The sequence below is a fragment of the Oryza glaberrima genome, chromosome 1, assembly GCF_000147395.1.
Source record: "Oryza glaberrima chromosome 1, OglaRS2, whole genome shotgun sequence".
Taxonomy (NCBI): domain Eukaryota; kingdom Viridiplantae; phylum Streptophyta; class Magnoliopsida; order Poales; family Poaceae; genus Oryza; species Oryza glaberrima.
Genome location: NC_068326.1, coordinates 29,734,008 through 29,755,648, shown reverse-complemented (window position 1 = coordinate 29,755,648; position 21,641 = coordinate 29,734,008). Strand labels below are relative to the sequence as shown.

Here is a 21,641-nt window from a genome sequence, read left to right as displayed (position 1 = left end):
CCAACAAATAGCAGCCTAAAACAATTGGAGGTGCGGTGTCCTTACGAGCGGCTTATCCAATCAAATCCTCCAGGAGCCTGGGAGAATATTCGCACCGCATACGCTACATATGCCACCGGCGGCGAACTTCAAAAGCGGCGACAAGGACGTCATCGGTTTAACTGAAATGAAACAAAAGATGCAGTAACTGAAAAGTTGGCACTCTTGGTTTCAAAAAGATATACAATTGCCTATGGATGAATCCTTTTCCTGTAATGGTTCGTTCATTCATTATTCATTCAGTTTGGTAATTTACAAAGCTGGCCAGTATAACATACCCCGTACAACAATTTTTCATGCTAATGCAGTTAATAATACTCGCCGCCAAGAAACTTTCGCCGCTTGTCATCTACCGTGATCAGCTCACTTAAAACCGGAGCTTCAACTGCTCTCAAAGAGTGAAGTAAACCGGCGGCGGATGAACCACCTCCGTCTTCGACATCGACACATTCCCGGTGAGCACGCTCTCGGACATGGCCTCGTCGGCCTCAAAAGGCTGCACCTGCGCGATCCTTTCAGGGATCGCCTGGCCACCCTCCACACGAGCAAGAACCTCGTAGTGCGCCCTCAACTTCTTGGGCTTCGTCTTCCACTCCGGGAAGTTGGACCAGTTCACCTCTCCGTCAGCAATCCTCTTCTCCACCGCAAACCCCATCTTGACGTACGTTTGGGCAGAAGCTCGCGCCTTCAACAGCTTGAACGTCCCCTTCTCACCTGCCTTCTTTCCAAGAACCGAGGCCAGCAACTCCTCAAACCCCTGCAGGCTGCCATCTGACCCATTCAGTGACAGAAGGGGCCACAATCCAGCTGCGTGTGATCCATCACCATCATCGTCTGTAACAGCAGGGATTGCACGCGAGGAGAGCTCCACTTGGCCTGGGGCCAACCGTTTGAGCTTGAGCCTGTCATTGGGAGACATGGAAGGAGTCGAGGACAACGACGTCGGACCTTCGATGCGGAGGGAGAGCAGCGGCTTCTGGTTCGACCGGGCGGCGCCCCGTAGCGTTTGCGCAATGGATATCAAGCTTGACAACCGGCCCTTGTAAGTGGTGCGGTTGAGAGGGAGCGGTAATTCAAGTGGCAACCGGAGGCTCACAGCCTTGGCACCCTTCACTGTTACCACGGCACCATCTGATAGCACTACTTTCTTCAGCGTCCCTGCTTCCACATCATGCTGTAAAGAAAACAGTATTAGCATATTGTATTTAAAATACATAGTAAGAGAACAGTATTAGCATTTTGTATTTAAAATACATAGTAGATAAAGTAATTCACCCAGTAAAGCAATGTTAGGCATGTGTGTAACATAATGGTTAGATGAACCTTCCCATGGTTAAATACAGCAATGGCAACCAAATGACCAATCTTAAATGAAACCCAGGCCGCAGATGGTGTTAGCATTATGGCAAATGCGTAAAAGTCTATACCACCAACTTATGAGGCAACTATTAGAAATAACTATGCCTTGCAAAATAATGTCAAGTTTCTAAAGAGATAGGAATTATAAAACAACACATATTGTACACACTTCAAGGTCTTCTTCCTGCCCTGTCTCTGGGGGCTCTGGAATCATCGCGGTGATGTAGTTTTCAGAGGAGAATCTCCTCCTCTAAATCGTTTAGCAACAAAGTGCATAGAGGATGCTACTCTCTGGGTGGAAAGATTGAACTGTGCCGACAGGATAGTAGTAGAATCCTGGAAACAAATTCTATCTTCTCCCCTCCGTTCAAATGTACCCTGACTTAATGTACTCGATCTCTCTTTAAATCAAAATTCAGGTGGAAAAGCTCCCCCCCCCCCCCCCCCGGTGACCAATCTTAAAAAAAACACATATTGTAAATATTCAGAGTTTAAGCCTAGCACAAAACAGTATTTACAGCTAACTAGGAATCACAGAACCTCCAGATGTGAGACATTCCATTGCTGTGAAAGGAGTAGGATATTCCATACAGATTTGCTCAACATTACTTCAGAGCAGAACGTGCAATGAAGAAGCTACTAATGTTGTAATGAAAAACCATTCTGGTGTAGAATCCACAATGAAGAAGAATACTAACGCAGATTTGCAGAACACTGACTCTTGAACTCACCAGGACAAAAATCATCATATTCATTGCTGAATGAAATCTTACAATACATGAACACATAAGCTCAATTCAAATCATTCTTTTGTATACGTGAACAAAGTTGGTGTTCGTTATTCAAAGTCTGCAAGCACACAAATAGTTCAGACTTCAGAGCCTATTACGCCAGACGAAATGACGATGACGAATTATCAACGTAATCCAAAAATTCACTTCCATAATTTCATAGAACTAAATTGAATTGCAATCAGATGAGACGTCAGGTAGCTTAATTATAGCAGCAACTGAAACTTTGCCTTGTTATCAAGATGACATCAGAAACCTGAAGTTATGCTCTACAATCTCTATTTTCCCAACTGTTGACACATTTCACATTTGAGGTGTAGAACGATGTATTGTTAGCTTTGATACCTAATTCTACTTTGTATGTTTTTTTAAAAAAATTGCTGAAGGAAAATTCATCGTTTTTAAACACAAACAATACTTTGAAATATAAACTGAATTGCCCATCTTCCCTAATATTAGTTTTTGGGTTGAACTGGTTGGTGCATGCAACTTAATAACAACAAAATCATCTATTATATAATTAAAGGAATAGAAAAAGGAGCATCCACGTTCGCTTTCATGTTCTAGAAATTCTCTTATTAATCGGAGAAAAAGAAAAGGCAAAGTCCATATAGAAATACAATTTGGAAATAGTTGAAATTTGGAATTAAAAATAAGGAATATTAGAAGAGGAGACTAGAGTCTATATAGAAATACAATTTATAAATAGTTGAAATTCGGAATTGAAAAATAAGGAATATTAGAAGAGGAGACTAGAGTCCATATAGAAATACAATTAGGAAATAACTGAAATTCGGAATTAAAAATAAAGAATATTAAAAGTAGAGTATAGATTCCATACAGAAATACGATTAGGAAATAACTGAAATTTGGAATTAAAAATAAGGAACATTAGAAGAAGTAGAGTATAGAGTCCATATAGAAATATAACTAGGAAATAATAGAAATTCGGAATTAAAAATAAGGAATATTAGAAGTAGAGTATAGAGTCCGTATAGAAGTACAATTAGGAAATAATAGAAATTCGGAATTAAAAATAATGAATATTAGAAGTAGAGTATAGAGTCCATATAGAAATACAATTAAGAAAATAATAGAAATTCAGAATTAAAAAAATAAGGAATATTAGAAGTAGAGAATAGAGTCCATATAGGAATTTAAAACTAACTAAAATTCGGAAAAAAAAAGTGGCCTCCACGTTCGCTCTCCTGGCCTAGAAATTCTCATATTAATCGGATAAAAAGAAAAAGCAGAGTCCATATAGAAATACAATTTAGAAATAGCTGAAATTCGGAATTAAAAAATAAGGAATATTAGAAGAGGAGACTAGAGTAGTTATTACACATTAGTAGTTTCGTAAAGTTATTGCAAAATTTAAAATTATGTTGTCATTGTAATATATTTTAATAATATAATGAGAAAACATATATACTATTATATGAGAGAAAATATAATGATGCTAGCCGCGCAATCTGCGCGGGCCACCGCGGGCCACCATGCTTGTTCCGATGAAAATATCCTTTTAACCATAAGCACGAGAAGAAAAAAAAAATTCTCTTACCGGCAAGGCGAGCCTAACGTCGTCGCCGTCCTGGATCCAGAGCTCCATGGGCCCGGCGAGCTGGAACGGTGGCAGGGTCGGGTCGAAGGCTCGCTTCCCGCTCTTGCCACGCCGGATCTCGGCGAGCGCCGTGTCGTCGGCGTCGGCCTGGGACCGGAAGATGGGCAGGTCGACGAAGTCCCATCGGTTGACGTCCTCGAGCAGGCGCACCGGCACCACCTTCCTCCCGACCTCGATGTCGAACTCGTACGCCACCGCCTGCCCCACGAGCGCGTCGCGCACGTCGAACCCGGACACCTTGAGCTCCTCCGACTGGAACCCCAGCCCCTTCACGATCGCCTCCCTCAGGTCCTGCACCGATCGATCCGCCACACGCGCGCATCGTTACATTAACATATCAGAATCGTTCCGCGACAAGGACGAATCGGCCAATCGAGCGTTGGAAGAGGAGAAATTTCTTCGTGTAACTCACCGAGATGGCCTTGGGGACGGGAGGCTTGGCCGCCGCCGACGACGACGCCTGCCTCACGAGGCCAGGCGACGACCCGACCGCTAGGAGAAGAGCGAGCGGCAGCGCGAGGATTCGCCACCGAGCTCGAGCGGCCATTGCTGCCTCCCTCCGATTCAACCAGCGAATTTTTCTCCTGCGAGAGGAGGAAGAACAACGCGGCTGAAGCGGAGAGATTGAAAAAGAGGGAAATTCATTTTATTGATCCAAATAAAGTTTTTCTTGAGAGGATGACCCGTGGGCCCCCGTGTCGGTGGGCCCCACCTAGAGCTACGTGGAACTCTCTAGAGCGCGGCCACGTGGGTTCGTTTCGAGTAAACGAGGGGAAAACGTGTATCGGACCAATCAAGGGCGAGCAAACGATTGCGTGGACGCGGGGCCCGGGCGGTTGCAGCAGCGGCTTCTCCGTCAGTTTGCGAACAGACCCAGATAATTTAACCGCCAAAAAAACGACCCGATAAAGCGATAAGCCGGCCGCTTGAAGGATTTCTTAGAATTCAGAAAATTCTTTTTTTACGTCCAAAAGAAATCATAAAAGTTTAAAACTCGTCACTAAACTTTTCGAACCAAACTTTCCAATAATTTAGATAACTTTACAGAATTAAACAAACATCAAACCATCAATCGATATATCGAAACTAATAAAGACAGAGCTCACAAAGGTGTGGCCACGATAAGGATAGTCGTGCCAAGCCAACAACGAGCTCACGAAGGTGTGGCCACGACAAGAATAGTCGTGCCAAGCCAACAACATAACTTGATACACATTAATAAGGCACTACATGAAAATGTAAATATAGGGAAAAGAAGACAGCATAATCGTGTTGCAAAATCAACTTGCTTGCGTTTTCTCATACTATTTTTTTTATTCAGCCATACGCGTATGTAACAAAAAGTAATTGAATCAAATATTGTATCTCTAATCTCCATGATGTGTCGTTCCACACTATGACGAAGTTAGAAAATTTCTAAGCCTATGGCTCAAGTAGGACTTAGCTGATAAGATATTTGGTTTTCTTAAATGGTGATTTAAAAGGGATTTAAACATGAATATTGAGGCAATCCTAGAACTCAAGCCTAAGCTGTTCTAGGCTTGTCTCCGCACCTGTTCCACATACAAGCAATTACATCTCACAGTGAAACTCACGTAAATAATTGCCTTGTCAAGATTTCATGAAGTATGGTTACTTCAATAGAGAGATACTCCCTTCGTTTCACAATGTAAGTCATTCTAGCATTTCCTACATTCATATTGATGTTAATAAATCTAAACATATATATTTATCTAGATTCATTAACATCAATATGAATACGGAAAATGCTAGAATAACTTACATTGTGAAACGGAGGAAGTACATCTTTGGGTGGAACTAGTTGAGCGATGACAACCAAGCAAGCTCTCACATGTGAGGGTCGCCCATTGCATGGAGCAATAGAAGGCAAGGCCCGTGCGATGTCTGAGCTCGTGCTTCAAGTGGTTAGACCGTTGAACAGAGGTGCAACAGGTGATCTCCATGCGAGACCATAAAAAATGAGGTTAAGGCAATGGCAGAATAAGTGCTTGGATGACTAGGCTCGCGCAAGGCAAGCCACATAGAGACAGCTTAGGCCCTTCACAATGTTCGTACGTGGAGGAGTTTCCTACCGCGCCAGCTTGGATTCTAGCGTACGTAGCACTGAGACCCTAGGTGGGAGACACGTTTTCTCGCCGAAATGAGGGCGTGTGGGGGAAGGAATCTTGCACTGTGGAGGTCATTGCTTCGATTCGGCGTGACCTCGCCTCCTCTTTCTCCGTCTTTGCCGCCGCTCGTCGGGAGAGGTGAGGTGAGAGGGGAGCCGGCAAGGCCTCGCCGCCGCCGCCAGCCCCACCAGCAATCGCGGCACCTTCAAGAGCGCCGCTGCCTCCGCCGCTCGCCCCGAGGCCGTCGTCGTCGCTCGGCCCCGACGACGTCGCCGTCGCTCGGCCCCGACGATACCGTCGTCGCTCGGCCGCCGAGATCCACCTCCGCCCTCTCCTCCTAGCGCCAGGCCAAATCTAACAGCCCTGTCGAGGGTGGCATCAATCTCGTCGCTCAAGATACACATCCATCGGTCGGGAGATGAGGACCCCCGGCGAGTTGGATCCGTGGTGTCGTCGTCGCCCTCCCCCGCTCGAAGCAGGGACGGCCCCGGCGAGCTGGATCCGAGGCGGTGGTAGAGCTCGCCACCGGTGCGGGAGTGGGGAAGGGGAGGGAGGAGGGAAGAGCTCGGCTTGGACCGGAGGAGAGGAGAGCCAGCGCCGGCGGAGGAAGAGGGGAGCCGGCGCTGGTGGAGGGAGCAAGGGAGAGCCGACGTGGTGAGTGAGGGAGGAGGAGGCAGGCGTAATGACTGAGGGAGTTGGGGATTTGGTAAAGTAGTATATGTGTGTCCCACTAGCGGTGCTTGTATTGTGGAAAAAGTGTCTTTGAAGCTCTCCACCCTAGGTGTCACCTTGTGGTACCTCATAATAGGTGCTTGCACTATGAGTGCCCTTATTGAGATCATACAGGGAGGGGGCATCAAGCTATATGAAACATTTGCCAAGCAGAGAATGATGAGGACGAAAGGTAAGGAAGGAAAGAATCAATGTGGATCTTACTTCCATTTTTTTAGTAAAGTGCACGGAAAGTCTCTAAACTTGTGCGGGTGTGTTACCTAAATCCCTGAATTCTCAAAATGCTTTTTGGATCCCTTAACTTGTCTCGGGTGTCATATATATCTAAACGGGTTCCAACCCGCTCCGTGTGCTGACGTGGCATGCCACGGTTACTCCTACGAGCCGTTGGGATCCACATGTCACTCACACAGAAAAAAAAATTTAAAAGGGATGAGAGAGAGAGAGAGAGAGAGGAGAAAATGATGTTTTTAATTTAAAAAGTAAAATGAAAAAGAGAGGAGAAAATATATGTTCTTAATTTTTCTATACGCGATTGACGTATGGGTTCTATTGATACGTAGGAGTCACCGTGGCATGCCATGTCATCTTAAGGAACGGGTTGGAGTATGTTTGGACCTATGTCATACACATGACAAGATCGGGGATCTAAAATTACATTTCGAGAGTTTAGGATATAGATGACACATCCGTTCAAATTTAAGTACCGCCCGTGCACTTCACACTTTTTTTTTACTATAATGCTAGATAAGCACCCTGTAAGCTTTAAACAATCTAGTTCTAGTTATGGATGAGGGGTGTAAGGTAAATGATTTGAAATATTGTAGTATGAACATCGTCTGATATGAAGAGTAGGAGCAGATTTTATGAAAGTTCAGTGACTTAAAATGGATTTTTTTCCTTTTTAAAATAATTAGAATTATATTTCTATATGATTGAGATTTGACATCAAATACTCAGTGCTTCACCTTTCACAGTTTAGGCTGCGTTCGGGAGTGAGGTTTGGGAGCCCTCACTCCCCGGCACGCAAAACGGAGCAGCGATTAGCGTGTGATTTAATTAATTATTTATTAATTTTTTTTATAAAAATGGATTAATTTGATTTTTAAGCAACTTTTGTATAGAAAATTTTTGCAAAAAAAATTACCGTTTAGTAATTTGAAAAACGTGCACGTGGAAAACGAGGAGGAAGAGTTGGGAACCTGGTCTGCCGAACGCAGCCTAGTTAGTAGTACAACGCTTCTATGAAATGGGCTCATGTTTATGCAGTAAGTTTGGAATTCCAAACATAAAAGAACACAATTACTGCTCCATCCGTTTTATATCGTAACATGTTTTGATATTTTTGGAATTCGTACTTCTTTAATTCGGTGGCACACGCAAAGACTACAGCAGCAAGCAAAAATTTACGAGAAAAAAAAGGTCCCACCGAGATTTGAACTCGGGTTACTGGATTCAGAGTCCAATGTCCTAACCGCTAGACCATGGGACCATTTGTGACATAGCGTGACTTTCATCCTTTAAATTAGTTATTTCTTGAGATTCTACCTAAGCCCACAAAGATAAAATAAAACACTAGTAAATTTCACAAAACTACATGGTTTATGGTTCAAGTTGCAGAAAACCACATACATTTTGACACTTGGCACTTAAGTACATATATTTTGGTAGTTTAGTTTCACAAAACCATACTATTGATTAATGGATTCATCCGTGAGATGACGTGGTTGTTCCATCTAGGATGTGGACGTGGCATCCTGTTAATTTTATGTGATGGCTGGTAATAAGATGCCATGTCCTCGTCCTATGTGAAACAACCACATCATCTCGCGAGTGAATCCATCCATCGATAGTGTGGTTTTGTGAAACTACACGACCAAAATATATGTAATTAAATGCCAAGTGTCAAAGTGTATGTGGTTTTTTGCAACTTAGACCACAAAACATGTAGTTTTATGTGAAACTACACGACCAAAATATATGTAGTTAAATGCCAAGTGTCAAAGTGTACGTGGTTTTTTACAACTTAGAACACAAAATATGTAGTTTTATGAAATTTACTCATAAAACAAACTCAAATTGCTTTCGTTGAGAGTCGAACTCAAGACCTCCCGCTTACTAAACGGGTGCTCTAACCAACTGAGCTACGAAAGCTCTTGGCTTAACTGAAAATTAGAACTAAAATTTCCTAGAATTGAAAATTAGAACTAAACTTGAGGTCCAATTCACCTCAAAGACAAAAACTATAACTAAAGTTTAGCTTTAAATAGCAAACTTACATGCTCAGGTTCAACTGAAAGCCTCATATGCTTAACTTTGGCATATGAACAGACGCATCAGACATTGGGCACACAAGAACCTGCGTTAGAAACAGGCGTGTCACAGGTGGCGCCGCCCAGCACGTCAGCATCTGCTGGTGGTGATCTGCTACTACTGACGAGGTCATCGAAAATAGACTTGAGCGATCTCAACGGGACGAGCACCGCCTCGAAGAGGCGCCGCACCTGGCGGAGGCGCTCCACCATGCGCGAGATGGAGGCGGCCGACGCGTCCCCGCCGCGCGACGCCGCGAGGTCCTCGGCCAGGGTGACGTGGGCCAGGGTCCACAGCTCCGCGTCCCGTTCCACGAACGCGGCGTGGAGCGCGCGGATCCGCGCCGCCTCGCCCGCGGAGACGGGCACCTTCTCCCCCCTGCTGGGGAGGCCGCCGCGGAAGGCGATGAGCTGCCTGTCGAAGGGCTTGAGGAGCTCCTCCTCGAAGCTCCTGCCGATCCCCTCCATCCCGTAGAAGGTGACGCCGGAGTCCACGGCGTGGCACCGGACCACGCCCACGAGCCCGTCGGCGGTGGCGTGCGCCGCCGCCTCGGGCGACAGCATCCGCTGCTCGAGGCTCCAGGACAGCAGGTTGATGAGGACCGACTCCCTGATCGCCTTGTCGATCGACTTGGAGTAGCGCGCCAAGCGGTGAACCGGGAAAGGCACCGGCTCCGGCTCCGACGACGACGACTGATTTGCGACGCTGTTGGGCGAGGTAGAGGCGGCGCCGGTGTCATCACCGTCGTCTCGTCCTCCCTCTCTGGCCATGATCGATCGATCGATCTATCTATCTCTGCAGGAAAAACCCGGTCGTTTCCCGTATTGTTGGCATATATGTACACGGAGCACAGGAGGCCAGGACGGACACGGTCCAGGAACAAGTTCTTGATGGGCCGGCCTCAACGAGCCCATACACAAAATCAACGGGGCCCACCTTGAAAGATCACGTGTCACCCGCGCCATCTAGTGAGTGGACAAGTGGACTGCGTGAGCCGCCCCCACGTCACGATCACGTCATAAAGCTCCCCTTCCGTCCGCGCCGGCACGCACGCCGCCACCTCCGACGAGAACGAGCTAACCGCTGTCCACTGCTCCTCCCCACCACGCCGGCGGCAAAGCGGCCATGCGTCCGCTCCCTCTCCTCCTCCTAATCCTCGCCGCCGCCGCGTCGGCCCTGGCGAGGGCGCCGCCCCGCTTCCCGGTGCCGCACGCGCGGCCGCGGCGTGGGGTGGTGGGGGCCGAGGAAGCGGTGAGAGGGTACGACTACGAGACGCGCTACTTCCGGCAGCGGCTGGACCACTTCAGCTTCCTGGAGGAGGAGGGGGAGGAGGGGGATGGGTTCTTCCAGCAGCGGTACCTGGTCGGCCGCGGCGGCGGGTGGGCTGGCGCCGGCGGGCCCATCTTCTTCTACTGCGGCAACGAGGGGGACATCGCCTGGTTCGCCGCCAACTCGGGCCTCGTGTGGGAGGCCGCCACGCGCTTCGCCGCTCTCGTCGTCTTCGCCGAGGCAAATTTATCCTCTCACCTTGCACCAGTCAGTGTGTTCTTCCTTGGGTGTGCGCTGATCGTGCGAGATCCGATCCCGTTACTTGTTCTCTGCAGCATCGGTACTACGGGGAGTCGATGCCATTCGGCAGCAAGGATAAAGCTTACAACAATCCCAAGTCCTTGGCGTATCTCACAGCCGAGCAAGCGCTTGCTGATTATGCTGTACTGCTCACTGACCTCAAGAAGAACTTGTCATCAGAAGGCAGCCCTGTCGTGCTCTTCGGGGGCTCATACGGTGGAAGTAAGGCTTCTCTTTAACTGGATAGCCTTGCCTGTGCAAAATCTGTATTCCGTAGGGTCTTCTTGAATGTGGCTTGGTGGTCTGTTGGGCTCCAGCTTCAATCTGTATTTCTGTACTGACACCATTGAATGTATGATTGCTGCAGTGCTCGCTGCTTGGATGAGACTTAAATACCCACATATTGCTGTTGGGGCTCTCGCGTCATCAGCTCCAATCCTTCAATTTGAAGACGTTGTCCCTTCTACCATATTCTACGATCTCGTGTCAAATGATTTCAAGGTGTTTATTTTGCAACATTTCCTGTTTCCTTATTATTCTCAATATACGTGAGTGACATGACAGATGACACTTATTCACTGTGTTTTAGAGGGAAAGTTTAAGCTGCTTTCAAACAATAAAGGACTCTTGGAAAGCACTGGATGCTCAAGGAAATGGGCAAGATGGTCTGCTGAAACTGAGCAAAACTTTCCATCTATGCAAGTGAGTAATTTTTCTATTCACTACATCTTTTTTACATTGAGCTTTACTAATCGGTAATCATATATGTATAAAAAATGTTTTGCAGGACTATAAAAAACACTGGGGAACTTTCAGATTGGTTGAGCTCGGCGTACAGTTACCTGGCCATGGTGGATTACCCAATGCCAGCAGATTTTATGATGCCTTTGCCTGGCAATCCAATAAAGGAAGTTAGTTCCTTTTTGTGATAAAATTTAATTTGCTAACATTCATCAACCATTATTTAGTTTGTGTTCTCAAGACCCAACAAAGAAGATAATCTAGAGTATCACTATATCAGAATGATAATTTAGTGTGCTGCAACATTCTGAAGCCTTACCTGCTTACCATGTTCTATTTTCTGCATGTCATCACTACTCCCTACTTACTAGGTTATCTGGTTTCTCTTTCAGTTGTGTACAAAAATTGACAATCAACCTGATGGAACCAGTATTCTGGAGCGCATATATGCAGGAGTAAATGTATACTACAACTACACTGGTACTGTTGACTGCTTTGATCTAAATGATGATCCGCATGGAATGGATGGATGGGACTGGCAGGTCTTGCAACTAAAACTTTATGCTGTTTCTATCCATTGGATATATTTGATACTCCCTCTAAATGGGCAAAAAAACATTTATATTTTGGGACAGAGGGAGTATATGTTAAGGTACTTGAGTTATCTGATATGACGTATCTGCCATTATTGCTTAAAACAGGCTTGTACCGAGATGGTTATGCCAATGTCATACAGTGAAGATAGTATGTTTCCAGCAGATAAATTCAACTACACTTCATATGAGAAGGATTGCATCAACAGCTTTGGTGTTGAACCAAGGCCTCAATGGATTACTACAGAGTTTGGTGGGCATGTGAGTTATAATATCAAAATCTCAAGGTTTTCATAAAGCATATACATTTGTTTTTAACGACTTGCTCTGCTAGATGATTTGTCATCGATAGGAAACTTTCTTAACTAAGAAAAAAAAGTATTATTATTAGATATGTTATGGAATGCTCAAATTCTGTTCTACTCCATAAACTATTCTGCTTGCAATACAACTGATTCTTCATATTTTTTTCAGCCAAAATATACATGTGAGAGAGTTTAATGACTTCTTGTTTTTTTTTTCTTGTTCAGAATATTAGTCTAGTTCTGGAGAGATTTGGTAGTAATATCATATTCTTCAATGGGCTTCTGGATCCTTGGAGTGGCGGAGGGTAAACAAACTTCACTTGCCTTTTGAGCTTTATTTCCTCTGATGACGATCTCACCTACACGAGCCATTTTCGTGTTATGATCTTGCCGTTATCTGAACAATGAACATTACAGTGTCCTGAAGAATATATCTGAGAGTGTTGTGGCCATCATCGCTCCATTAGGTATGTTGTTTTCCTACACTTCCATTCATCAATGGTGGTGTTAATCTGTACTAGACTCAAGTGTGTGGGATACTGGGATATAATGGAATCAATAATATACTTGAGTATACTACTCCCTCTGTTTCACAATGTAAGTCATTAACATCAATATGAATGTGAAAAATGCTAGAATGACTTACATTGTGAAACGGAAGAAGTACTTGACTAAATCACGTTGATGTGGTGCAGTTTGTAAGCAAGCACATTGAGTCTCTGGTTTGCATCATCTTGAGTTATTGAATCGTAAATCCGCTTTGTGATTTGCCTTTGCAGGAGCTCATCACATCGATCTGCGCCCCGCGAGCAAGGACGACCCGGATTGGCTTGTTAGGCTGAGAGAATCAGAACTGGGCATCATATCGGGCTGGCTCTCGGATTACTACGGTGCAAGAAGAGGGGCGCTCCTCCAGCGCGCCGCTCCCATCCCATGGACTCTTCTGCACCATTCGTGACGATGATCGGCCGTGCGCTGCAACTCCCAACCAGACGCTGATTTTCGCAGCTGCATTTCCCGTGTCTAACCAATAATGTACCCAGTGCTGGTGCCTCGCTCGCTGGACGGCTGGAGTTCTCCAAGCTGGCCATGATGTCGCAGTAGTAGTAGTACTAGTACACCGTTGGTAAGGTAGGAGCAGAAGCTTTCACCAGTTGTTCATGGACTGTTGCTGCCAACAGACTGGGAAGCTAAAAAATTCATTAGTGGTAAGTGTGACTGTAAACCCCTCCGTTTCCCAGTTTCCACAGCTGTGGCTATCACTGTGGCCGTCAAAGTCAAGGCACAAGTTTGGTGGGGCCCACATAAAAAACCAGACCACCCCACCACCCACCTCGGATGCGTTCTCACTGGCGCCACTCCCGAGCTGAGAGACCTGACCTCATCCCCCTCATCCAAACGTATCCACTTTTTCCGCCATCGCGATCACCAGCTCAAACGAGCTGGGCGCCACGCCGGAAACCCACCCAACTGAACCCCGATCCTCACGAGTCACGATCGCTCCCCTTTCCCGTGCCGCTTCCATGTGGGCCCCCCGAATCCCCTGTCCCCACCTGTCATGGGCGATGGTCTCCGTGTGCGGGGGTGCTCGTCGCGTCGCTACGGCTTTTCAGCGGCAGCCGCAAAAGGCCGCCGGCCGCCGGTGTCGATTAGTAGCTGGGGAGACTGACGTGTGGGCCACGAGGGATTTGGACCTACGTGTCATGCTTAGTATTCGTTACACCTGGTGAGGTTGGTTAATTGTTTTTTATTTACTGCCGAAAAGATCTCCGAATCCTCGGATGCTTCCGTGGACCAAGCCTACAGTGTGCCCCGGGCTTATGCCAACGGAAAGCATGCTGTCATCTTGCTTAGGGCCCGTTTAGTTACCAAAAAGTTTTTCCCAAAAACATCACATCGAATCTTTGGACACATGTATAAAGTATTAAATATAAATAAAAAGAAAAACTAATTGCACAGTTATGGGGGAAATAGCGAGACGAATCTTTTGAGCCTAATTAGTCCGTGCTTAGCCATAAGTGCTACAGTACCCACATGTGCTAATGACGGCTTAATTAGGCTCAAAAGATTCGTCTAGCGGTTTCCCGGCGGGTTCTGAAATTAGTTTTTTCATTCGTGTCCGAAAACCCCTTCCGACATCCAGTTAAATGTCTGATGTGACACCAAAAAATTTTCTTTTCCCCAACTAAACACACCCTTAATTTTTTTTTGTCAAAAGTAGTACTCCATATATGTTTTTTTACTATACTATTTTATCTATATAGTTTTAAGAGGAAAAGGTCTGTATAGTTCAGCAGGCCAAATAGTTGACATTTCAAGGTTGTTTGTGAAAAAAGTCATTCAAATGTTTTTTTTAAGCAATATGTATGGCAAGCTAAAGTCTCTGTTTCAAATAAACGACACGTTTGATGGGACTCCAATGTCTAAATTTAACTCCAAAACCTAAGTTTGGAGTGAAGTTGTAGAACAAACCGAACATTTGCTATACCTTTTAAATTTATTCTGTGAGAGCACTTCAGTCCATTCTTTTATTTTTTTCAGATGCATTTAAAATTGTTTAGTTTGGTTTCAGCTTAATAAAAAGTAGAGTAGAGCTGAAGGTGAAGCTCAGCCAAATCGGCCTAAAACAAACCCGATCTCCAAATTAAAAATTAGAGTACAAATGGAAAGCGAAAGCAAAGAAAGAAAGAATCTTGCCAATAATCATCAGTCTCTAATACGGTAGAGCACCACCTCCATAAACCCGGTCCACCCTGAACTCCACGGTCCCACACCTCACCCAGTCCCTCGTCCACCCATCAAACCAAACCCTTCTCCCTCCACCGAATCCCAAGCCGAGTAAAAAATAATAATAATAAAAAAACCTCCGTCTCGCGCAGCACACACGAGCAGCCGCCCAAAGGAAGAGAGAGAAAAAAAGCTCGAGGGGAAAAGGAGAGGTGTGCGAGAGAAGGGAGAGAGAGAGAGGAGGCGAGGAGGGAGACCTCCACTACTCGCACGGGAAGAAAGCACTGCTGCGCGCGAGGGGCGCGTGACGACGGGTGGTCGCCGCCGCCGCCGCCGCATCGCGCCGTCGAGATCTAGGGTTCCCGGCGGGCAGGAGCCATGGCGAGCCCGCGGTCGGCAGGTGGGGTGGGAGGAGGAGGCGGAGGAGGAGGAGGAAGTGGTGGCGCAGCCGCGGGGGACGACGCGATCTGGAGTAAGCTCCGGGAGGCCGGCTTCGACGAGGAGTCCCTCAAGCGCCGCGACAAGGCGGCGCTCATTGCGTACATCTCGCGGCTCGAGTCCGAGGTACCCACCTCACTCTCTCTCTCCCCCCTCCTCCCCTCCTTGTGCGTGCTGGATGGCAAGGTTCTTGGATTTCTTGATTTGATGGTTTGACTCCCTCAGTAGCTAGTTCTTGGTGGAGGGTTTCCTCCTAGGAGAGGAGAAAGATTGATGGCCGAGAAGAATCGGCGGAACGTCGATGAAGTCTTCCTCTTGGAATCATTCGATGCGTGGGTTCTTGTGTGACTAATGTCGAGTTTGGTGCGCTATGAGTTATCGGGAAAGAAGAAAAATCATTTTGGGATTTTGGTGGTTGCTCAGTTCTTTGTTTCTTAGGTACAGCTGACATGCTGGATGGGTTTATTAATGATTCAAGAAGCTATTTTTTTTGCGTTGGTGTTTAGAATCGTTATCTTGGAATGTTTGTCATTTAGTTTAGCTTGCTTGGATTAGTTAGTGGCTGAACTGTAATTGTATAAGTTTGCTTCTTTTATTTTTTTTTACATTTTAACATTCAACTTATTTATCTATTTCTTTCGCTTTGGGGTTTCTACTGTTGCAACTATACAGATGTATTCTGGGTTAGCTTGTCTGGATTGAAATAGTAGATTGCTTTATGCATTGCGGTAGCATACGATTAATGTTGGAAGATGCCATGGCTATTATTACATTGGTATTTGCCGAAACCATTCATTGATCTGTATGCAATTTGTATCAATAGTAAAGTCTGCACATCAGTAAACCAGTTAGTCTATTATTTACTTCTTTCCTATTCACCATCGGATGTATGCCCAAATGTTAAATACCTACATTGTCATAAGCTATCATGTTTAGGACCTATTGCACATGTTGTAACTAAAGGCAAATTTACACGTTTTGCTCTGCAGAAGAATGGTAAATAAAATATCTGCTTTATCTTATTCTTTGCTTGTTTTGTTGTAGATTTATCAATACCAACACAATCTTGGTCTTGTTTTGATGGAGCGGAAGGAGTTAACATCCAAGCATGAGCAACTTAGAGCTGCTTCGGAATCTGCTGAGATTATGCACAAGCGTGAACGTGCAGCCCAGCAGTCTGCTTTAGCTGAAGCAAGGAAGAAGGAAGAAAACCTGAAAAAGAGTTTAGGCATCCAAAAGGAGTGTGTTGCTAATGTAAGTTTTTATCCCAAATAATAGCTCAGAAGCAAAATTTATTATTTATGTCTATGAGAACAAAAGAAAAATTCACTGTACATGAGACATTCTGAGATTTAATTTTTTTATCCAATTCATATATAATGATAATGTGGCCCTTATTCAATTTTTTCTGGTAGCTTGAAAAAGCATTGCATGATATGCGTGGGGAAACAGCTGAAACAAAGGTTTCATATGAATCGAAATTGGCTGAAGCTCTTCAATTGATGGAGGCTGCACACAAGAAATTTGATGAGGCAGAAGAGAAGCTTCTTCTAGCAAAATCTTTGGAGGCAGAGTCCATACGGACTCATAATGCAGCACTGAGAAGTTTACATGACATCGATGATCGCGAAGATCAGCTTAGAAGAGACCGAATTTCTTGTGAGCTCGAGTGAGTGTTCTATGTTCCACCTTTTCAATTAAATCGTCTTTCTTATATAGTATAGCTTAATCAGTTCAGTAAATCACTGTCAAAATGCTTTTAATTTTTTTAGTCAACTGTGTACTTTGTAAGATATTCTTGCATAGTTTAGTGGGCATCTTTTATTCCTTTTCCCTAAATCAGGCATGCTAATGCAGGAATGAGGCCAAAGAGAAGGAAATTAGCCTCCAGAGGAAATCGTTGAACGATATGAAGAAAATTTTGCATGAAAAGGAGGAAGTATTACTAAAGGAACAAGCTCTACTCAATCAGAGGGATGAGAACATCCTTGAGAGATTAGCTTATGTTACTCACTCAGAGAAAAGAGTGGAAGAAGAAAAGAATATTCTTGAAGCTGAACGGAAGGTTTTGTTAGAGGAAAAATATAAGTTGGAGCTGAAAATGGAGGCAATAGCTTCAAGAGAGGAAGTATGTATATTTTTCTCCTTTTATTACCACCTATATATCATTGCGAAAGTTCTGTCTAACAAAATTGATCTCTTTTGCAGGCTCTGATTCAGAAGGAATCCCTGCTTGACAAAAGGGAGAGTGAATTACTAATTTTGCAAGAGACAATCGCAAGTAAAGAACAGGTAAGATTCTCCAATTTCACTATTGACAATGTGTGTTGTGACTTAACCTCTTGTAAATCATCTTGAATTTCTGCTGCAGGCCGAGATTGAAAGGTTGAATCAGGAACAAGCTATAGCCTTGGAGAGGAGAAAACATGATTTTGAATCTGAGATGGCAAACAAACAAATGTCTTTTGATGCAGCAATGGAGGCGACAAGAAATGCGCTGCATCAGAGAGAATGTGCTCTCAGTGAGCAGGAATCTGTGGTTGTGCAAAGATCCCAGAATCTTGACCTTCAGCTAGCTGAATTAGCAAGCAAGGAAAAGGCGTTGGCAGGGAGATCAGATGAGTTGAAAGAGGAGGAGGAAAAGCTCTTGTTACACAGAGAAGCCATACACAATGAACTTCAAAAAGAAAGGGAAGAAATACAAAGGATTAAATCGGATTTGGAGAAGGAAAAGGCTTTCTTTGAAGAGGAGAAACGGGAAGCAATTCAAGCCCAACAAGATCTAGCAATAACACAAGCAGATAGAGATGAGTTGCTTACTCTGCAGATGAAACTTAAAGAAGAAATTGACAGCCTCAGAGCCCAAAAAAGGGAACTCATGGCTGATGCAGATAGGCTGCAAGCCGAAAAGGAAAGGTTTGAGATTGAATGGGAGCTGATTGATGAAAAGAAAGAGGAGCTACAAAAGGAAGCGATCAGAATTGCTGAAGAACGAAGAGCAATAACTGAGTATCTGAAGAATGAATCTGATATCATCAAACAGGAGAAGGATAATCTCCGTGTTCAGTTCAAAAGTAATTCAGAAACACTCTCTCGTGAACACAAAGAGTTCATGAGTAAGATGCAGCAAGAACATGCAAGTTGGCTGAGTAAGATTCAACAAGAAAGGCAAGATCTGAAGAGAGACATTGATATCCAGAGGGTGGAATTGCTAAATTCTGCTAAGTCAAGGCAGATGGAAATAGATTCTTATTTGAGGGAAAGGGAGGAAGAGTTTGAGCAGAAAAAGGCCAAGGAACTCGAACACATCAATTCTCAGAAGGAGATGATCAACACAAAATTAGAACATGTTGCAGTTGAATTGCAGAAACTTGAGGATGAGAGAAAAGAAGCTACTTTGGAACGTGAGAGGAGAGAGCAAGAGTTGTCTGAGATAAAAGGCACTATTGAAGCCTTGAATAATCAACGGGAGAAGCTGCAAGAGCAAAGAAAACTATTACATTCAGACCGAGAAGCAATTACAGTGCAAATTCAACAACTTAATGTGTTGGAAGAACTGAAAATTGATTCTGAAAATAAGCAACTGTCTTTGTTACAACATGATAAGTCAAAGCTTGGAAGTGAAATAAATGTGAAAGACAATCATCATGATAACTCCCATTCTTCACCAAAGCAACGTTTTGGAAGGAAACTAGACCTTTCTCCAGTCTCAACACCGATTTCTTGGGTTCGAAAATGTGCTCAGGTGATATTCAAACGGTCTCCAGAGAAGAGCACTAGCCATGATCAATTTGTCCAGAATGGTGTGCCAAAGAAAGTTGGAGACTCTGTGGATGTTGAAGATGTGAATTTGGACTTTGCAAAAGTTGGTCAAAAGAGGCTTAATCATTTGGTTTCTTGTGACCAAACTGAAGTTTTAGAGCCAAAACGAAAGCACAGAAGGAGTACTATTCAGAAAGTTAATGGAGGGGAAATCACTTCCAACTGGTATGATTTGTTTTTACACTACTATCTGAACTTTTGAAAGCAGCGTGACTATTTTAATTTAATGTTTCTTCATGCCCTTCACTAACAATCTGATATTGCCAGCCCGTCAGCTCTAGAAGAGAAATGCTCCAAGAATGAACATGATGAAGCCCCACTTGGTTTATCCAACACCTGCAAGGAACATGAATACGGCGATAAAGGGCCAGAGAACCTTACAAAACCAGGAGAACCAGCTTCATCTGTTGATGTGCCTTACGTGAACGGAATAGTGGATAATTCAGATTCTGTCCAAGAGGAACCTTCGGTGGAGGCTACAGTGGTAATTCCTCTTTCAGCTGCAGCTGCACTATTCTCATCATATGCTTTTAGTATGTGCCTTGGTCCATTGAACTTACTATATTCTGTTTTCAATTTGCAGTCTGCAACTGAAACATCTAATGTAGATGGACCTGAGGACAACAATGACTCTGACGAGGAAGATGAAGAGGAAGAGGAAGAGAAAACATCTTCAGCGAAGAAGCTGTGGCGTTTCCTCATAACTTGATGGAGATTAGTTTCACCTCTGATAGATAATACAGAGCTAACTGTAGGCTGACAGTTACCTCTCTTATAAAGATAATCACTTTAGCTGTATTGCTTTCGGCATTGCCCCCCTCTCGGATTGAAAGGGGAAGCCTTTGTGTCTAGTTGTGTGTGCATGTGGTATTGTGAGCAGCGGCAGTTTTGGAAGCCGCTGCTGAGCTGAATCCTCCACTGTGTTTTCCATCTTCTTGCCTCTGTTGCTTCTTCGACTTGTAAAGTGGTTGTGTAAAAAATGATGGGGGCGCCCTGGTAACCTCTTGCTGTTGTGCGAAGTGGAAGCAAAGTTAACGTAGATGGTTTGATATTCATTTGATTCGTCTTATTGGCTTAAATACCGTTATGTTATAAGTAAGGCCGTGCCAAATTTCTCAGTGTCGGGTCCATGTTTCAGGATGTCTGTTTCAACTGAGGATTAATGAGGATGTCTGTTTCATTATATCAGAAAATGATTGTTCATGAAATTGATTACCCTTTGCCAAGCTTCCCATTTCATTCCCACCTACTTTGGGTAAATTGATTAGGAAGTATTTATTAGGACGCTGTTACAACTATGTTATTTTGTCTTTACAGATCAATACGAAAGATTTATAGCAAATAAAACTCTATTTCAATAAGTAGTTAAGTAGTACAAACCCTGCTAAATATTCTGCTAATTTTTTAGTACTAAATTGATGGTCAATGTGAACTCGTCTAAGCACGCAGAAAACGTTCAGACGTTCTATTAGTGCACCCCACGACGGAAAATCATTAGTGGTCGTCTGCGTCTAAAACAAAACCTGAAGTTTAGTCAAACTCAAACAAATACTACTAGCACGAATGACATTGATGAGCGACCTAATGCAAATTATTTACATAAAGATGTGCGCCTGAACTCAAAAGCACGTACGCTGATCATGCTGGAGCTCCTGCTGGGTTTGCCGTTACAACGATGCGATCGATTTGTTAATTCCATCCTTTTTCCCATGCTCGCCTCTCATCACGATACGCAAGTCTGCGACCAACTTACAAATCGCCACGATTAACACATAAACAATCAGCTGTTAGTCATTCGTGGCGCAGCAACAACACTCCCCGATTCTTGGGATGAACACACTGTGGCTAGTATACTAATTTAGGACTCCTATTGCAGTGAAGTTTCCGTTGCCCGGTTGTGCAGCGAATTATTTTGCTGGTTGACAGACTGAATGACAATGTCGGCTGTCAGGCAGCCTGTAATATATCATCAGGTTGGCAGCGACAGACTTACTTATACGGCACATCTAAAACCATCGAGATCTGATAACCTGAAATTTAAGACTCCCTTTTGGAGGAATTTTAGAGTATTTTCGTAGGAACTGAACTACTCCCGGTAAATTTCCACACGAAAAACTACAGCCTTTTCATGCTTGTGCAGCGTGTAAGTAATGCTACTATTGCATTGCACGGATTGAAAAGGAGGAATCAATCAGAGCAAGGCGGCATGGGTGATGGATCGATCGAGATGCAGATTGGAATGATTCCTTACGTCCTCCCCGGCAATGGCAGCACAAGAACGGATTAAATTAAATAACAAGCAGCATCGTAGTAGCTTATGATTCTCCTACTCGTGCGTGGTACTACCAGTAGTATTGTAGCAATAGGAGTTAATAATGGCTGGACCCTCGCTGCCTGCATCGCTGCATCCAAGCTAAGGTACAGCAGGCAGCAGCATTGAACGTGAGCACATCTGAATCTGA

At 44.4% G+C, this 21,641-nt stretch overlaps 3 protein-coding genes and 2 non-coding genes across 5 annotated transcripts; 2 read left to right on the top strand and 3 right to left on the bottom strand.

Annotated features, from left to right (window-relative positions):
* Positions 1-219: 219 nt before the first annotated feature.
* Positions 220-4,446, bottom strand: LOC127760487 (uncharacterized). The gene is made up of 3 exons (XM_052284756.1): positions 4,223-4,446; positions 3,751-4,101; positions 220-1,213 (listed from the first exon to the last, which is right to left on the bottom strand). The coding sequence occupies exons 1-3, from the start codon at positions 4,355-4,357 to the stop codon at positions 431-433; spliced, it is 1,269 nt and encodes a 422-aa protein (XP_052140716.1). The 5' UTR covers positions 4,358-4,446; the 3' UTR covers positions 220-430.
* A 3,645-nt stretch (positions 4,447-8,091) lies between these two features.
* Positions 8,092-8,163, bottom strand: TRNAQ-CUG (transfer RNA glutamine (anticodon CUG)). The gene has a single exon. It is a non-coding gene; the product is annotated as a tRNA-Gln (tRNA).
* Positions 8,164-8,751: 588 nt separating this feature from the next.
* On the bottom strand, positions 8,752-8,825 carry TRNAT-AGU (transfer RNA threonine (anticodon AGU)). Its single transcript has one exon. It is a non-coding gene; the product is annotated as a tRNA-Thr (tRNA).
* A 1,172-nt stretch (positions 8,826-9,997) lies between these two features.
* On the top strand, positions 9,998-13,638 carry LOC127760641 (uncharacterized). The gene is made up of 10 exons (XM_052284930.1): positions 9,998-10,493; positions 10,589-10,775; positions 10,921-11,054; positions 11,143-11,255; positions 11,341-11,464; positions 11,687-11,836; positions 11,996-12,148; positions 12,418-12,497; positions 12,610-12,659; positions 12,972-13,638. Exons 1-10 carry the CDS (start codon positions 10,110-10,112, stop codon positions 13,148-13,150), a joined length of 1,554 nt encoding a protein of 517 aa, XP_052140890.1. The 5' UTR covers positions 9,998-10,109; the 3' UTR covers positions 13,151-13,638.
* A 1,402-nt stretch (positions 13,639-15,040) lies between these two features.
* On the top strand, positions 15,041-20,234 carry LOC127779068 (nuclear matrix constituent protein 1b). Its single transcript, XM_052305756.1, has 8 exons — positions 15,041-15,483; positions 16,402-16,611; positions 16,773-17,026; positions 17,215-17,485; positions 17,566-17,649; positions 17,729-19,344; positions 19,447-19,663; positions 19,763-20,234. The coding sequence occupies exons 1-8, from the start codon at positions 15,298-15,300 to the stop codon at positions 19,886-19,888; spliced, it is 2,964 nt and encodes a 987-aa protein (XP_052161716.1). The 5' UTR covers positions 15,041-15,297; the 3' UTR covers positions 19,889-20,234.
* The last annotated feature ends 1,407 nt before the right edge of the window (positions 20,235-21,641 follow it).

Excerpts from the sequence above, each read along its gene's own strand:
- LOC127760487 (XM_052284756.1), bottom strand. The coding sequence starts at position 4,357 with ATGGCCGCTCGAGCTCGGTGGCGAATCCTCGCGCTGCCGCTCGCTCTT. Across the intron at positions 4,102-4,222 it reads CCGTCCCCAAGGCCATCTCG|GACCTGAGGGAGGCGATCGT; the intron begins GTGAGTTACACG and ends CGATCGGTGCAG. Across the intron at positions 1,214-3,750 it reads ACGTTAGGCTCGCCTTGCCG|CATGATGTGGAAGCAGGGAC; the intron begins GTAAGAGAATTT and ends TTTTCTTTACAG.
- LOC127760641 (XM_052284930.1), top strand. The coding sequence starts at position 10,110 with ATGCGTCCGCTCCCTCTCCTCCTCCTAATCCTCGCCGCCGCCGCGTCG. Across the intron at positions 10,494-10,588 it reads CTCTCGTCGTCTTCGCCGAG|CATCGGTACTACGGGGAGTC; the intron begins GCAAATTTATCC and ends TGTTCTCTGCAG. Across the intron at positions 11,256-11,340 it reads AAAACTTTCCATCTATGCAA|GACTATAAAAAACACTGGGG; the intron begins GTGAGTAATTTT and ends AATGTTTTGCAG.
- LOC127779068 (XM_052305756.1), top strand. The coding sequence starts at position 15,298 with ATGGCGAGCCCGCGGTCGGCAGGTGGGGTGGGAGGAGGAGGCGGAGGA. Across the intron at positions 17,650-17,728 it reads CAATCGCAAGTAAAGAACAG|GCCGAGATTGAAAGGTTGAA; the intron begins GTAAGATTCTCC and ends TTTCTGCTGCAG. Across the intron at positions 19,664-19,762 it reads CTTCGGTGGAGGCTACAGTG|TCTGCAACTGAAACATCTAA; the intron begins GTAATTCCTCTT and ends TTCAATTTGCAG.